This window comes from Plodia interpunctella, chromosome 17, assembly GCF_027563975.2.
Source record: "Plodia interpunctella isolate USDA-ARS_2022_Savannah chromosome 17, ilPloInte3.2, whole genome shotgun sequence".
Classification (NCBI taxonomy): Eukaryota; Metazoa; Arthropoda; class Insecta; order Lepidoptera; family Pyralidae; genus Plodia; species Plodia interpunctella.
Genome location: NC_071310.1, coordinates 6,063,827 through 6,081,947, shown reverse-complemented (window position 1 = coordinate 6,081,947; position 18,121 = coordinate 6,063,827). Strand labels below are relative to the sequence as shown.

The 18,121-nt window shown below is 33.6% G+C and overlaps 1 protein-coding gene across 5 annotated transcripts in view; it reads left to right on the top strand.

The window, feature by feature from the left end:
* Positions 1–6,705: 6,705 nt before the first annotated feature.
* The window catches only part of LOC128677375 (uncharacterized protein), a 21,105-nt gene continuing 9,689 nt past the window's right edge, over positions 6,706–18,121 (top strand). For 2 of the 5 annotated variants that reach the window (XM_053758152.2, XM_053758151.2), the window contains exons 1-9: positions 11,524–12,035; positions 12,436–12,582; positions 12,841–13,069; positions 13,360–13,933; positions 14,267–14,438; positions 15,081–15,248; positions 16,620–16,812; positions 17,284–17,468; positions 17,955–18,089. In XM_053758152.2, the coding sequence (XP_053614127.1) occupies positions 11,673–12,035; positions 12,436–12,582; positions 12,841–13,069; positions 13,360–13,933; positions 14,267–14,438; positions 15,081–15,248; positions 16,620–16,812; positions 17,284–17,468; positions 17,955–18,089 (2,166 nt within the window). In that variant the 5' untranslated portion in view covers positions 11,524–11,672. Of the gene's footprint in view, positions 6,907–11,523; positions 12,036–12,435; positions 12,583–12,840; positions 13,070–13,359; positions 13,934–14,266; positions 14,439–15,080; positions 15,249–16,619; positions 16,813–17,283; positions 17,469–17,954; positions 18,090–18,121 lie in introns of those variants that run through there. The other 3 variants (XM_053758154.1, XM_053758155.1, XM_053758153.2) reach the window with 3 other exon arrangements.

The window sequence follows — 18,121 nt, the reverse complement described above, 5'->3', positions numbered from 1 at the left end:
GTTTCAAAAACACACTTTCCTCGAGAAAAGCATAAAAAAGAAAAATCGACATAGATATAAAAAAGGCACAAAGGCGGACTTATCGCTAAAATAGCGATAAGATAATAAGGTCAATGAAAATATTTAAAACCTAATTTACATGATAGAGTATTTTTTTATTAGCTGTTTAAGTCCCACTGCTGGGCAAAAGCCTCCCCTAACTTCCTCCACGCATTTCTATTCTTTGTATTCTCTTGCCATTCTTTGTAGAATTTTTTGATGATAGAGTTATATTCTTTTTTTTCTTGTTAGTATACGTACATACTTATGTGCATAGAATTTGTTGACATAGGTTTTAGAAATATTTTTATAATCCATGGTCATCCATGGATTATAAAAATATTTCACCACTCAAGAGTCCATGAGAAAAGTATATGTGAATAAAGAATTGAAAATTTTCGAACATGTACGAAAAGATATGGACGGACAAACAACACAATTTTCTCTCAGAACTTAGGTCAGGTTACCTAATTAATTAAATCGTTCATGTCTAGACTTTAGAACTTATTCATAGAATGTAATTGAACGATCAATATCGTCGTTCACTTTTTTTATTGAATGAATTAGAATTTCGGACAAAGATCTAGAAGAATCTAAAATGTCTAAAATTCGTATTTTAATGAGCAGTAAGTATTCGTCGTCGTCTCGTCAGTTGCTACAGCTTTCAATGAAACATGAAAATGAGAAAAAGTACTTCATTAATTATTCATATACCTGACACGGAAACAATCCAGATTTCCAGTGTCTTTACTTTTCCGGTGACGTCTTATTTAAAACAATTGAAATATACTACAAGAGACATTCCACGAAGGGTTGTCACGCCGGAATATTTTTCAATTTTTTTTATGGGGGAGCTACAAACTTAATAATTATTTTTAAGTACACAGTTCCTAGTATGTACCTATTGGTTTATATATTTATATAACAAACAAATATTACATACATAATATTATTATACTAGTACTTAGTCACTTTTTATAGGACAACTAGCTTTTGTCCACAACTTCATATGTGAATAAAAATCCGTTTCCCGTGAGAATTTCAGGAAAACCCTTCTTAGTGCTCTGTCCTACACTGTCCTAGGAACCTACACACCAAATTTCAGCTTTCTACGGCTGTGCGTTGTCTGTCAGTCAGTCAAAAAACGCAAGAGTTTTATATATATATAGATTTAGGTACATACAAAGGTATTTTGATACAATATAAATACACACGTATGTATATGATATACAAATAAGTGATGTTAATGAAATCATTTTTTTTTTAATTCTTTCTCGTATAACACATTCCCGTAAAATATTGTACCGTGAATTTGTATTTTATTGTAATATTAGACTAGATTTGCCCTGCTGTTTGCTTGCGCAGAAATTTCTCAGACAGTCTATAGTTTTCTATAGTTTTATGGGATATCGAAAAAATCGAGTCACATCGAGTTGTATGAAATAAATTGAAGAGCAGCACTCTGTATAAACTCTACGAGAAAATCTTCTCCATTATAATGATATACTAGATATTTTTTATATATTTTGACATTGAAAATGGAATGTAGTGACCCTGTTCCGTGGCTTTTGCAGTTAGCGAGATGAATTATGCATGGCCGACACTTGTCCCTATCGTGACATTGTCTAGAACTAACGAAATTACCCTGGAATTTTGCGAAAATCCGTCTTTCTTGGATGGTGAATATTATACGTTCAGTTTTTTTTATCCTCTCAGTCAGATCCAGGTAAGTGTTAAATTAAATTTATTGATCTCGTTTAACGTTTATTTACACACAAACACACTTAACTCTTATAATTTGAGCAATATGAGATTCGAATTTTGTGACAAATAATAAATAATATAGTAGATCAATTCTAAAAGTTCATTTTTTCATGTACCTGTGGATTTTTAAATATAAAAAAGAAAACGCTTAAAGCTTACTTTGCTTTATAATAATTTCTACAAATAAATTTCGTTCCGTGTTAAATGTTGAGCTTTTAATTTATTGCATCCGCAAACGTCAGAGAAATAGGTCACTATGGACATAAATAAAGCCATATCAAATGGCTCTATTGAGCCCTTTCGCCTCCACTTGATCACACGAAACACGTCAGGAATACTATCCTCGGTTATTGTATTTCAGACTATGATGTTTTATTTGTAGATTCGATAAATTGGGTTCATGAACACAAATCATTTACTACCAATGGAACCCACTTTTGTGTACTACTTAAGCTTAGCAATCATAGCCATTTGCAAATATTTAATTAAGAGAACTAAATTTCGTCTATCTAATAAACGGAACAAAACATTCTTGTTAGCAACAAATTAATTCAAAAGAAAAAGCATCACTTTTATGTACATCTTCATGAAAGAAACTAATGATGATTATAACTACGGTTTCTGCTCGAGAATTGTCTTGAGAAATTCCCCTTTACTGGAGTAAAAAAAAGGCGACGATTAGAGAACCTGAAAAATTAAATTTTTGTGTTTCTTAATCTTGAACACTTTTATAATGTTGTTTTACGTTGCAAAAGTGATGAAAATAAAAATAAGGTGACGCATTAGCTATACTGACACATCCTGCATAAACGTATTTTAAACTCAAAGTCTAAGTATCGATATTGTTTCGTTTTCGATATTATTACGAATTCATTTTGCCAACTGGCTGTAATCGTAGATGGAAAAGTTACGCAATAAAAAAGTGCTCATGCTTCAATGATATTTTCCGTGCCACTCAGACGTCTCAATTTATTATTACGATGCACTTATTTAAAAGCTTTCAGTGTAAGTTGTCATTATCATTATCTCTATCGTTGCAATGCGTGGTCGTAGGTTAAGTGGAAAAGGCTTTTTTTTTGGATGAAACCTTTTTTTTAATTTCTATTAATAGTTTACTTTTTTACTTTTATTAACTGGGTATTTATCTTAAATGATAATCTATCCCTATGTAGCAAAGTAACCTATATTGTATTTATACATACTATTTCATCATCATGTCAAATCATTTATGTGCTTATGACACCGATGTAGCGTTGAAATTGTAAAGTAGTTTTTCCCACAAGCTGCGTACGTAGGTGTGGGACAGACGGATACCACGTTATGAATCATCAACCTACCTTATAAACAGGTTGTTCGTAAACACAAGCTCATTATTTCGTCTGCATTCATCAAAATGGCTCGGTTCGTGTATTTTTTAACGCTGTGCTTATTGCATTTAGTTATTGAGAGTTTTGGAGCGAAGCCAATATATTTTTCAGCGCCGGAAGGAGAGCTCAATTTTGAGGTCAATATCAAACCGGAAGTACATAAGCGGAGTATGGATAGTAAATATCGAATGGAAGTGAGAGTGAAGGGTGATGCTCTTCATCAGACAGCGACACAGACACCGTCGAAGAAGAGTACAGACTTGCCCGACATTGAAGATCGTTTACTTGTGAGGAGTGGACAGTGTCCTAGCGGATATACAAGAGCTGGGAGTTTTTGCTTTCCTGATTACTGAAGTATTAAATTAGATAGAAAGTGATATCTCAGTTCCTTTGGTTCGGTGGCAGCAATATACCGAATTGTTCTTTTTACCTATAGCAGTTTCGTAAAGTGATAAAATATTTAATGAAATGCCTACTGACGTTGAATAGTGACGTTCGACGCCTACTGACATTGAAAGATCTAAAAGTTAAACTGTTAAATTAGTCAACACACTGTGTTATGTAAGTTATACTTAAATTAATTTAAAAAAGTATTTATAATAAAATTATGACTAATACACGATAAATATTGTTCTTTACAAACATATATATATTTGTACTGTCCTATACCTTTTAAAACTTTCTCACTCCAAATACGTGGGTTTGGGGATTTTTAAAAGATTTCATAAATTAATTATTAGTATTCAATATATATTATATTACATTCATACGGTTCATATCTGAGCCAAAGGATATGTTTTTTAAAATGTTTCTTCAACAATTTTTATGTGTGAATGAAGTGTAAACTTATATTTATTAAATTACTTTGAAATTCTATATTTTTCTTACCTGCAGTACCTGCTGATATAATGAAGAGCTGTCATATTTGATTGTAATTTATATTCATCCGAAAGAGATATATTTTTTAATTATTTGTGGGTATAAATAAATACAAGAACCAATTGGAATATAAGTAGTACCCACTAGCTGTTTCCCGATAGGTATATTTATGTCCGGTATAATTTTATCGGGTTTCTTTCGGGATAAAAAATTAAAAAAGTAGCTTTTGTTTGTACTTGGATCATTAACTATATGCACAGCAAATTTCATCAAAATCCCTTCATTAGTTTAGATGTGAAAATGTAACAGACCGACAGCTAAGTCTTTATTATACTTTTACATTTTATATTATGAAGTGATAATCGCATTAAATTCCATATAGCAGTTTTTGCGCGATGCAATGTGACGAACAAACATACTGACAGACAAAAATTAAAAGAAAATGTTTTTGCTTCTGTTAGTCCCATAAAGAACAACCCATATTGATGTTGAATCTTCTGTGTACAGCTATGTACAGACATAGCCCGCTTACAGTTTTATTAAATGTACCTAAAGATTTATATAGTTATCTTCGTAACACCACGTGGAAGTAAAATTACATCTTTAGGTGGGTAAGCGCCTTTCGGCTTGTTTTCTGTAGGATATAACTATTTACATATACACATTATGAACAGGAAGGAAACCCATGATTAACTTGTTATCAAATTTGTAATTCGCCTTCTTGTCAAACTGGACACAGACAGAGATGCCTCTAGGCCACTTATAAAATCTGATGCAAGTTTTAGCATAACATATTTTGTTTTTGTTATTGATAAGACAGTTCCTGTAGGTATGACAGATTAAGAATATTTCTAGGGTACATATACGCTGATATTTCTCATAGATATTTCTCACTGATATACGCTGTGAAGTCGTACAGAAGTAGTAAAAGATCAAACAAGTTTTTAATTCCATTTAATGACAACAACACCTAAAAATATGTATGTATTCAAAAAAAAACAAGCTTAGACTTAACGTTCCATCAAGATATTCTTCACGATTAGTTATTTACTTAATACTGTTACGATGACAAATCCGATAATGGCGTGTGGTTCTGCCCTAGATGGAGTTTGGTCCCGTCCTAGAATAGGACCACTTCATATCCTCCCGTGGATGTCGTACGAGGCGACTAAGGGACACAAAACTTGGGCAGCTGATTAGCAACTATTTAGCATTCGTGGGGGTTGACGTTATATAATCACATCCGAATCTTCAAAATTTTACAAGCTGACCCCGGGCTTCGCGGCTTCACACCGGTTGCAAAGATAAGATGTCAAATCCGGAAATTCTACGGCACCAGCTACTAAATCCTTTCTTGCCAGAACCGAGACACTAAATCTAGATGATCATCTTCAATTCCCATGATTGCCAGTTAATTTATTCATAATCAGGAAAGCAAAACGATCCACTTTTCACATATCCAGTTGGGCACTTAGCACTTCTTATAAGAAATCTATCCTCGATATCGGGCACATCGACAGATTTCGGCGAAGGTTTTTGAGTGGCTGGCGGAGGATGATAGTGGTGACGATGAAGATAATTCTTCTCGTCAAATCTATTATCGGCACTACGTTTTTGATAATTTCTTGATGGCTTCTCGTTCATTGACACTCCTTCCGTCGCTGAAGGCTTCACTAAAAAACTTTCAATGCTAACTATACACACAACACACATTGCTAAGGAAAAATAAATAAATTGAGCCATTTCGAAGTTTTCAACACACAGGAGATGAATCAATGAAGCTGTCTTTGAAAAAAACCTCGTTTATAAAGCAGTTTGGTGATTCACGACTCAACATGGAAAAACTTAAATTACCACGTGGGTGGCTATCGGAGTTCTGTTCTGTGTATCAATAAATTAAAATCTTTACCGCTACACGCGAGTACCTAATAAGTACCATGACAAAGTAAACATACTCAATAGAATCTCCATCTAATTAGACAGATATCATAATGAAATAAAATTAAGAATTAATTTAATACATTGTACATGTCGTACAGTTCCCCGAAAGGTCAAAATGATCTTTTGATGACTCAAGATTCAAGATTGATGAGATATGAATGACTAAAGTTCCGGACTTACCAAAGCAATATGCTCAGGTAATATTATACCTATTACTTATATTTAAAATGTACAGTTTACTTCATTTCAAGTTGTACTGCACTGAAAACCTGATGATGTGGTATGGGAACAACCGCGAATTTGCTATACATTGTCAGTTTATTTTTATTCATTCTGTTTTTTATTACCCGCTCATAACTACGTAATACATTTACATATTTTAATAATTTATGTGGTTTAAATTAATATATCTGACTAACGGCAAAACCTAAGAGGATAATTATAATTCTTACTTGCTATCTACATAGACCAATATTACCAGCTGTACAGTCCACGCCACAAATGAAATCCCGCGGCAAAATGTGGAATTATCATTCTCAGATTGGCAACATCATAGCACTACAAAACTCTAACTTAATATCATAGGCTGTCAAAGTCTATGTTCTTCTTCTAATAACGATTCTTCTGTAGCTTAGCAAACGTATAATATTGAACCTCATATGATTTTTTATAAATAATATGTGGGTACTTAATGTAACACTTGAGTGAACGGCTGGCTGCGCCCAGTCTAAATACACATTCAAATACACCGGTTATTTTACTCCAAATCTCCCTCAACATATAGAATACAAATCTCTATACCATCTGAACGTTCTCCCGGTTACTTCCGTAGCCGTTGAGCGTCGGAGCTCAGGGTTCACTTTCCGACTTTTTCGTCTCCACTTCACATGATCGTCGACGCACCAAATATACTTGAGTAAGTACCTACTACTTACTTAAATCCTATTTAATTAAATGTATCAAATTTAGGCGTCAAATGCAAATTAAATAATTGAGAACTGATTGATAAAATTATAAGTCGTTCTGTCAATGCCAAATTTTGTAAGTGCGATAGAAACAAAACATATATACTTTAGTCTAAAGTATGCTCTATCTTTTTTATGAATAACAGCCAAAGCGTAAAATTAAACATCTGAATATAACATTCAGTTTTAAACCGCTCTCATTTTTAGAAACGTTTTTTATGAAAATGAGAGTACATCATTTTTGCTTCGGATCGGATAGATTTATTCTAATATATATGATAATGATAATTTAGTTCTAATATGAATTAATATTGATTTACCTATTTATTTCTAGAGGATCTCTTCAAAATTAATAACAACAGTTACATCACAAAGATATTTTTATTTATAATATTCGTATTATAAAATGCCACCAAACGTGTTTCGACACGTTTGGTGGCATAAACAAAAGAAAATGAACTATTATTCTCCATTTTCAACATACCTAAATTATACCCAACAATTTATAGAAAACGATTAATACGAGTACTACTCGTAACATCAATTAATAGTAAACATAAATACAATCTCACAATTTTCAAACAATAATTACAAAAAGTATATACAAATCAATGAGATTTGTCATATAATTACATCGATATAGAATAAAATCTCTTTTATTTTTGTTACATTTTTATCGTTTCTATTCTATATCGATGCATCGATATGCATCGAATCGGTAGTTGTTTGAATTTCTACAATTTTCACACACAAATACTAAATTAATAAATAAATAGTTAAAGCTCAATTAAAAAATCCTAGAATATTTGATTGCCTAATAATCGGTATCAGGGAAACAAAATCCACCTCGTTTTATGTAACCGATAGGGCACGTGCCGGCTCTGAAACCATTTCGGTCTTCAATCGTGGGTTCAATCTTCGGATGCGGGTCCAGAGTTTTATGCGGCAGCCCATATTTTGGGCCCAGGTCCTTCACAGAAATTGCCTTTATTAAATTTGCGTGGTTTATTTCCGGTTTGATCTTGATCTCAAAGGTGAGTCCTTCAGGAGGTATCGCGAAGGTCAGTGGCTTCAAAACGTAACTTTCAATGCTCATAACGTGCATCAAGCACATAACGAACAGGCAGAAGTACACAGCCATGTTGTAAAGAACGCACGTTGTCTCTTCGAGGGCTAACAGTCGTTATGTGGCTCGAAACTAAATTCACACGCTTTTATCCTGGTCAATTGAATCATAGTGATTCACCAATAATAACGGGACTTTGTCGCGTGTCCGTGTGACGCAATAGTACCTACGCGTAGTACTATGCCTACGTACTACTGGTCATTTGATGTACTTTTGACTTGAGTACCTATGTGGTATATCCCAGACGATTCAGACTCTTAGTATTGGTCTAGATATTATTATGCAAATCCCCTGCTGCTAGAATTAAGCTAGAGTCTGGGAAGGTATCTACGAAGGAACCTACCTACAAAAGATTTTTACTCAAAGCCTCTTTCTGAGTATACGATAGTAAGTCTGTCATCCCGGGTAAGTAGATACTAACCTAGAGCCATGGCGATCAATTATAAAGTTAACACACTCACTACATTTCCGATTAATTTTTGAGCCTATAAGTCTGACAACGTTTTATGTTTCATCCCTAAGTACTTCACGATAAATAATTGAAGATCTCATTTAGTAGGGGAAATCCCAGGGGATGTCCTCATACGAATGTGGGATTGCCTCGACCAGAGACATTATTTCAATTGTACTTTTTTATCTTTTCTAATTAGTTCGCATTCCTGACACAATGTGATGTCACAGTTGCTATGAACTTTGCCATTACAAACTACTTTAGTTAAATTCGAGAAATCTATATTTTTCAACTTAACATTGATACGTCAGTCATGACACCAAGAAATTTAAGTGCTTACATCATAACTAATACTTAGAAATGTAGTTACTAGGTAAGTATATATAGATCAATGTGAAAGTATCGGCAGCTGTTGTAGTCGGCCCATAACCCAGGGTGAACGTAAACAATAGTTACTTTATTATTAAAAGTTTTTTTTTTGTTTGGTTAATACATATATATATACATATATTCCTTTCATCAGCACTTGATCACAATCATAATATGTTTCAGTATACCTTTTCACCATGTACTTTATTGTGTACTTACATTGTTATATTACTGATAAAAAATTATACAGAAATTTATATTTAAAAAATGGTAAGTCCTTCTGGCAACACTGTTTGAATGAGTTTCTTTCGGCATTTCTTCTCAGCAGTAGTCGTTCCGAAATGCTAGTAGTTTGTAGCTTTGGTAAACATCATTTAATTTAGAATATGACGTTAAAAAGTGCCTGTGAAGGCCTAATTTCTGAATAAATGATTTGATTTTGATTTTGATTTTTGCAGCTGTCAAGGCTTTTTTATCGCGTCCTATGACAGCCAAGGGAGGATCCCACACCTCTATGAGATTCATATTTTCAAGTTGGTTTCGTATGTAGATGTACCTAGTAATATTTTACAGTTTCAAATGAGAAAATATAATTGAAGCGTTCCCCAGGGTTTGACACCGCCCGAGTTGCCATTATGATATGAAGCATATTTTCGCCAATATTTATTACTATAATCTGAGTAACCCGTCCCGTATTTCATCTTTATCGAGACTCCAGGGGACCCGAACGAACCCACGTGGCCATATACTACGCTTCCACTCATACTAAATTCTTGGCACAACCTGGGAGTATCTAGTTTGAAAAATTAGGATCTTTAATTCCTTATAATAATAAAAAAGTGGTCTCACTATCGCGTCGGTCTGTCTATATAAACGCTATAAGCTCAAAAACTGCCGAACGGATTCTTGTAGATTCACCTGTGGTTAGTTGGACTCCTGAGAAAAAATTTGGTGTAATATTTATTATGATTTTACCCGAGTGAAGCCGCGCCCAGCAGCCGGTAGAATATAAGACTATATCATTGTCCTACATAATATTTAGTAATTGAGATGCCATGTCACATATAAATTGGTACCTAAGTAAATACTAATGCTTGCTTTCCGCATTTCGGTAAATGATGTATAACATGTACGAGTAATAATATGTTTTTGATGATGAATGGACCATACATTAGTTTTAGAGTATATACAATACAGTATGGTGTATTATTTAAAAAATATTCCAAAACTAAATTTTAGTTAAGATAAGGCATCTTTTTAAATATAATAAATGTATTCTACTATATAATTCGTATACCAAACTTCTATCTGTGCTTCTGTATTTTGGTTGGTATGCTAATATTAGAAAAAAATATATATAACGGGCAGGCGTAGTGTAGGCTTTTTGTCGATGTTTACATTGTAACATTCTGAAGCGTAGGCGAAAAAAGCAATACTTACGACCATGGATAGGCTGTGATTTGCTCCGTCACTGCGTTGATGAAAAAATATCTCGTAAGGTCTTTAAGAGTTTTCCCAAGTTGCGAGTCATTGGAACGTGCTGCCTTGAATTTTTACCTCTAATCGCACTGCTTAAATTTTACATAAGTATAAGATACATAAGTAGAAGATACCTATGAAGTACCTAGTAAGAAGATTGCAAAGAATAGATTACAATTAATATTAATCATATTCAGTTTAACATTAATCAGATTAAAGTCAATCAAAGTTTACTTTCAATCGAGTTAGAACATTAGGTACATGTTATAATTCTAATATCTGTGTAATACACAGTTGAATGAACCAGCCTAAGTAATTTTATTTGCAGCTATTATAATCTTACGATTATAAAATAAAAGTTAATGGGATAAAAAGAGAGAAAAAAATATTTTTTCTTTAAGGAAGAAAATTTTAGAGAAATCTAACGTTCGTAGGCAACATAGAACAATAATAAAATCATATTTCTATTATTTTATTTATCTTCCATCCCTGCTCTTCATAAAACAGTTACAACACACTTTAAACTTAAATATGTGTCTCTTTCTGTAAATGTCTGTGCGATAGTGACAAATATTTTATTTGAATAGGTAACGGGATATCTTGTATTCTTATTATATAACATGTATTTGTGTTTGATGGCCTCGGTGGTACAGTAAAGTGCTTGCCTCTGAACCGAGAGGTCCCGGGTTTGAACCCCGGTCGGGTCATGATGGAAAATGAACTTTTTCTGATTGGCCCGGGTCTTGGTTATTATAAAATATAGTATCGTTGAGTTAATATCCCATAACACAAGTCTCGAACTTACTTTGGGGCTAGCTCAGTGTGATTTGTCCTAATATATTTATTTATAATTAATACAAACAAATACTTAATTAAGAATGTAAACTTAGTCAGTCTATAAATTATAGACTGACTAAGTTTACATTACTACAGCTAAGTCGCCTGACACAAAAGTTCACCACCAACCGCCAAATTTGATCACGAACGTGTCATGCTTTTTCTGTCAATATACGATCTAGTAGCAGTAATAGACCGATTAACTAATTATTTAACAAAAGACTTGGCTTAGGCTAGTACCCTTTGCCTCCTCAATAAAACGAGGGAATAACAAAAAAAAATATTTGTCACATAATTTGTGTCACTGTCAGTTAGTGAAAACGTACGCACGCACGAAAGGAATTACAAGGACAAGACAAGACGGTCCAAATAAATAGAAACTATGATCTCATAATTATTTTGACTCATTAATTTCTTTACATGTACTTCGTGAAAGTTCATTAGTGTTATAAGAAATGCAACAATCACCGTTCGAGAATATTTTTAACATTATCGGTGGCCTATCAGAAGGCAATGAGAAACCTATGAAACATGGATTTTATAATGCTTTTGCTTTATTTATTCTAGCAATATGTTGTGTAGCAGTTTATGTACTCTTTCTTATACTAGAACCTTTCTTCAAGCCTTTATTTTGGGCTTTATTGGTGGGGTCTATCCTACACCCTTTCAAGTATAAACTGTCTCAAAAATTAAAGACATGGTTTGAAGATCTGGAGAAAACAAACACATCTGTGATATTTGGATTAATGATTATACCTGTGAATGTGGTTAACCGGGCGTCTGACACTGTTGGTTATCAATTCAAGGAACATTATAAAGTAAGTGTCTCTATATTTTTTTAAATATAGGTTCATTTATATGAAATACTAGCTATTGCCCGCGGCTTCGCCCGCTTGAATTTCCCACGGGAACAGTTAGTTTTCCAGGACGAAATGTACCCTGTGTTCTTCTCTATATTTCAAACTTTATGTTGCAAAATTTCAATAAGATTGTATTTGTAGATAAAGCAGGAAGAGGTAACAAACAAACACATAAACAAACTTACTTTTGCATTTATAATAGTAGTTAGGATTATAATAAAATTAAAAAGTTCACAAAAACATTAAATTTAAATAGTACCTAGGTATAAACTACAGTAAAGGCATTTAATATTGGTGTATTGACAGTTTATATTATAAACTGTCAATACACCAATATAATAAAGTATATTGTTTCCAGACTGTAATAGGCCTGCTGCTATCAATCTTTGTACTGCCATGGCTCTACAACTCTGTGCCGAGGAGCTTCTCCTGCATCTTCTGGCAACTAACCAGTTTCATTGGATTCTCCACCACAATGCTCATAACATTATGTAGTTCTTATATTGTAAGTGCCTCACCTTATCTTGGTTTATTGTTTGTTATAATTTTGTGTCTGTAACAAGATACATTAGTAACTGGTAGATATTTCAAATCATCAGATTTAGAGCAATACAAGTAGCATTGTTCATAATTTGAAAGTACAAAAAGTAAGTATTTTATTGTTACAAACAACTATCAATTTAAGAAATACATGTTTAAATAACACTTAATCATAAATGTATAACTTTGAGCTTTGCTATACAATAAAAATATTCTCTTCCAGACTTTAACAATTGTCCTAGCATACCTCATAAGTGTGTCCACACTATGGACACCACAACGGGCCGTGATGTTCAGGACAACTTCCCAGTTACTATGGCTGGTTATCACAAGTTTCATTGCCAGTCTTTGTGGCTCCTGCCAGGTCTATGTCTTTGTGATACTGCAGGCTATGTGTGTCACAGGCTTTGCTTTGGAGGTCTTGGATGTACATAAGAAATTACTTATTCATGGTACAGTGATTTTGAATAACTCAATCTAATTTATTCGTTTAAAAAAATACTCAAAATAATAGCTTATTTAATGTCATGACATGTAACTACATATTTTTATTTAATAGATGTATCTATTTATTTAAACACACATTATTAACATTGATAATATAGAATCTATATTGAGGATTACTAATAATAATTACTAATGCAATACACATATTACAAAAGAAAACTGCATATCAAGTACATGAAAAGTTTACAACAATAATAGCAACAAATTTGCAGTCATTTTGGTTTTGTGATTTTAGATCCAGAAGCCTCAATGATAACTGCTATTCATGAAGTATTTACAAATGGACATAACGAAGAAACACCAAAACTTATTGAGGATAAGCCCAAAGAATCTAGTCAACCAAGTGCCAGTGACCAGGAATCCACTCCAGAAAAGGACACTCCATCTCCAGTTACCCCGGATACAGTCCAGAGAGGAAGCTGGTCGACTGTGGAACCTATACAAAGTTCACCACGACATAATGTAAAAAAGTTATACAAAACAAAAACATTATCCGATTTGCCTATTGGCAAAATGAAATCGGCATATGAAAATAGGTTAATTGCAGCATTCAAGCAGAGATCCTTAGATGAGAATTACATGAAGAATAATTTCAACAGCGACGAAGAAACTGCTTTATATTTTAAGTTACTGTTCTTTGGATGTTTCTGTATGTTGGTTTTCAAACACATATGGTTGTTGCCTGTTCTGTTGTTCTTCCTGGCCATACATGTTTTGAAGAGACTGCTGGAGTATTTTGGAGTGTGGCTGTTTTTTGAAAATCAATATAACAATGTTATGGGGAAAATAAATAACTGGTGGAATCACAGGTAATTATATAAATAATGTATTAGTTAAGTCACTTACAGTTCTTACTATTTCAAAGTTAGTTTTTTGTATTTAAAATATTATAACGTTAATGATTTATAAAATCTATTATATAAGGCCAAGATATTGGCCTAATCATGATTTAGGGCCACAAGAGTAATAATTTGGCTCAGATATGAATAGTTAAAAACCAAGAGTAAAGAAAAATACCTAGAAGTTTTTAATTTTCATATTCACGTCAATTAATTTGACGTGAAAAAGTGCCTGTGAAAGTCTTTATTTTGCGGATAAATGCTTTGACATTTGTCTTTTTTAGTTTTTTAAATCAATTACAGAGAGTCTGCATTGGTCCCGGCGCATATACGCGGCGTCGGCAAAATGATGTCAATCTGCAACAACAGCCTGCGGGAGATGTGCTACGGGTCGGTGGACACTGTGTCCAGCTGCTTTGTCATCATTGGCCTTATTCTGTTCCTGACTGTTGCCATCATATTCATCTGTATACAGGTAAGGTAATGGCTTGTTGATGTCAAGTACTAGAAATGTCAAGTACTAGAATAGGTGGCCCTCCATTTGATGCGTCTTTGTCTTGTTGCGGATATCGTACGAGGCGACTGAAGGTTGTAGCATTATTTAATCACAGACGAATTTAAGTCGGAATTTTAAGGTTTCTTTTTACACTGAAGACGAGCTTCGCGGCGCCTCAGCTCTGAATGTAATTGGAAACACGAGAAATCAGAAGATGAGACAAGTATTGTCTCCTCTAATCATCAGCCATTATCGTGGCCTATCGATCAATGCACATTGCTTTGGTTTCCCTTGGGCGTACAAAGCTAGTATTAAAACTAAGTAATGTATGTCCAAATATCACTGAGTGTAGATGCGTATGATATCATTCATTATCACAAACGGTTAGGACTATTTCCTATAAATAATGATAGAATTCTTATTTCGAATCATTGCGAAAATTAAGGATATTTATTTTGCAGTAGGAATATAATCGTAAAAAATAGAGAATTTCGGGACATCTTCTCTTAGTGCTACACTTTCCAAGAAACCTACCTACCTTTAACATACTACATTCAGTACATGGCTATGTGTTGTCTGAACGGCAGGATTTTGTATATATTGGTTGATGATTGATTGTAGATATACTCAGAGGCGATAGTAGTGGTGCAGCTAAGCGGCAGCCTTCTCAACAGCACGTTCGTGCAGAACAGTGAACTTCACGCGTATCTGCCCGAGGGCTGGGAGGAGAAACTCGACTCGCTCATCGACAACGCCTACACCTACGGGAGGGAGGGAATCTCTACAGCAGTGAGTTTTGTTTATTATTGCAAATTCTACTCAGCAAACACACTCGGCAAGAAGAAGCCCGTGTACGAACCCAGTATCCATTTTAAAATGGGAAAATAATGTATTCAACAAATGTTTAACTTTGTCTGGAGCTAACCTTAATATCTGGGACAATATTTTAGCGCATAAAAGATATTCCGAAAAGGGCGAAATTATGAAACACTCTTTCTTATATAATACATAAAGAAGTCAATCTTCTATTTACTATTAGCCAAATATCAACAATACCTGATATTGTGAAAAATGGTCAGGTGGTATATTTTTTCTCTCAATATCTTATTTTTTATTCTGTGGTTAACGATTTCGGCTTCACGTTCACTTAAATGTACAACTTAGTTTATATTGGATACACGTGAAACTTTTGGCCAATATGATTAAAATTAACAATAAAAACACCTCTTTGATATAAGGAGTTCTAATCGCCAAAGTCAAAGCATTTTATCAGAAATTAGACATTTACAAGAACTTTTTCACTTCGCTATTGTATAATTGTAATGTTGTGTTGGATATCGTAGTCAATGTACAAGTTGCAATAAGATAATTATTGTTATTATTACGTAAGTGTTATTGTGTTCATTTTTTCCTTAACTGCTGCTACATGACAGATACATAAATATGTAAGTGATTTAGTGGCAAATTAACATAAAACAACACAGAGTAGAGATAAAAAGATGTCATTGTTCTCACTTCCAAGGTTACTATATACATTTATTTTGTTATAATACGTTTGCGTAATAAATAAAATATTTATATGTTTCAATATACACTTGCACTGTATCCTATTATTTAAACATAAAAAAAACTCTTGTCAAAATTGTCCTTGACATTGCTATTGAAAAAATATTGGAATAAATGTTTCTCATTATATGAAATAATTCGGTGTCATTCCAGGCTGTTACGTCCTAAAGTCTTATTAAAATAGTATTGTTCAAAGATTGTGTCTATAATTAGTTACTTTCCCGTACAACAGTTTAGGCTTGCTTGATGCTTATTTCCTAAATGCTTCATATTATTTTATTATTGCTTGCTAAATTTTCCCCGTTTAGCTTAATTTTTGTTTAATTTTTACCAAAGTACGTAAACACGTTTTACGAGTAGTTATTTCATGAAAACAAAAATACTTTTCATTATAGTTTAATATTCTGTTACTCAATAAATTAAAGATTTACTCTTTTAAAAATATTTTTGATTTATAACATAAAAACTACAGGACCTTTAATCAAAAACAGACGCGGTCAAAGTTATAGGAGGGGTATTTCATAAACCAATTTTTATAAATAAGTATATATTTTTAAATTTTATGTGTTAAGTATGATATATTTCTATATACAGGTTAGAAGTATACTAAAAGAAGGCGATCCAGAGAAAATCGCGCGCGTAGAACAACAGATTCTGGAGATATGGGACCGCGTGTACCAGAGCTGGGTTTCTGGGCATTTCGCGTCGCCCGTGGGTCCTCAGGTCGACGGCGCCGCCATACAAGACTCCTGGGAGAGTTTCGTCAATGATGTCTCCAATACTCCAGGTGGGCTTTAAGTCATTATATTTTCGCTAACTTCCAAACGAATAAAATAAACAAAAATGAATATTGTTTTATCTATTATCACACATTACTCCCCGAGATTTGGCAACTAATTTCAATGGATCTAATGTTTGGATGTACGGGTAATCATTCCCGATTTATTCAAAGCCATCTAGTGTAACGTATACTATTAAAGTAGACTAAAATTATACCAACTCAGTTGTTTATATATGACTCAATTATTTTTCATTTCGATATAATATATATATTGTATTAATTAATGCTATTAGCATTAATATATATTAGTATTAATATATACAGATATATTATGCAAATCCATCTACTCAAAATACCCCAGAATATTGCCAAATTTACATTTTGTTGGTGAATCCACAAAAATGATGTGTATTGTTTGAGCATTCGTTTCCTATAATGTTACTTCCGTTACATCAAATTTAAGACATTTTTTGCTAGGTTTGTTCGATTACTCCGGATTGGTGGCGTGGGTGAAGGCAAACCTGGGCACACTGAGCGCCATCGCGACCAGCATGTGGGCGCCGCTGGCCAGCAACGTGTCCCTATTGGCTGGCTCCGTGGGCGCGTTCACGTCTTTGTTGCTGTGCGGAGGTGGCGCCATCATCAACATGTTCATCAACTTGGTTAGTTTTATTTTTAACCGACTTACAAAAAAAGAGGAGGTTATATTTTTGACCATGTACTTTGTTATACAATATGAACTTACTTCTGGCATGATAGGGACTAACATTCGCTTTGAACTAGTGATCTATAGTTTTATATAACTAATGCAACACCTCAATAGTCAACGAGTGTTATTAATGTAGTTTTCAAAATTGATTATTGGAATCACCATTATGATTTCAAGAGCTTGTGACCTTTGTATTTTATCAAAAAATATGATGCTTCACGAAACCATTCTAAACACAGAATGATACCTGACCTGACGATCAAAATTCATGTAATTTCCTAGTTCAATTTATTCGAAAACCACAACTCCCTCACCGGGTCTTTTTTTTTAACTATAAAAGTACTACATAAACTTTTTTTTTTCTTAGTTATTAATTTTCATAACCAATCTTTTATATTTGTTGGTCATACAGGCACTTACAACGTAATTAATATCGTAGGTGGTGTTCTTCACGACGTTGTTCTACCTCCTGGCGTCCAGCAACGCGCTGTACAAGCCGGTGGAAGTGATCACTCAGGTGCAGCCCAACTTCGGTCCGAGGCTCGGTATAGCTCTCTCTGTCGCCATTAACCAGGTACAATACAATATAAGATTCTGTATTGCGCA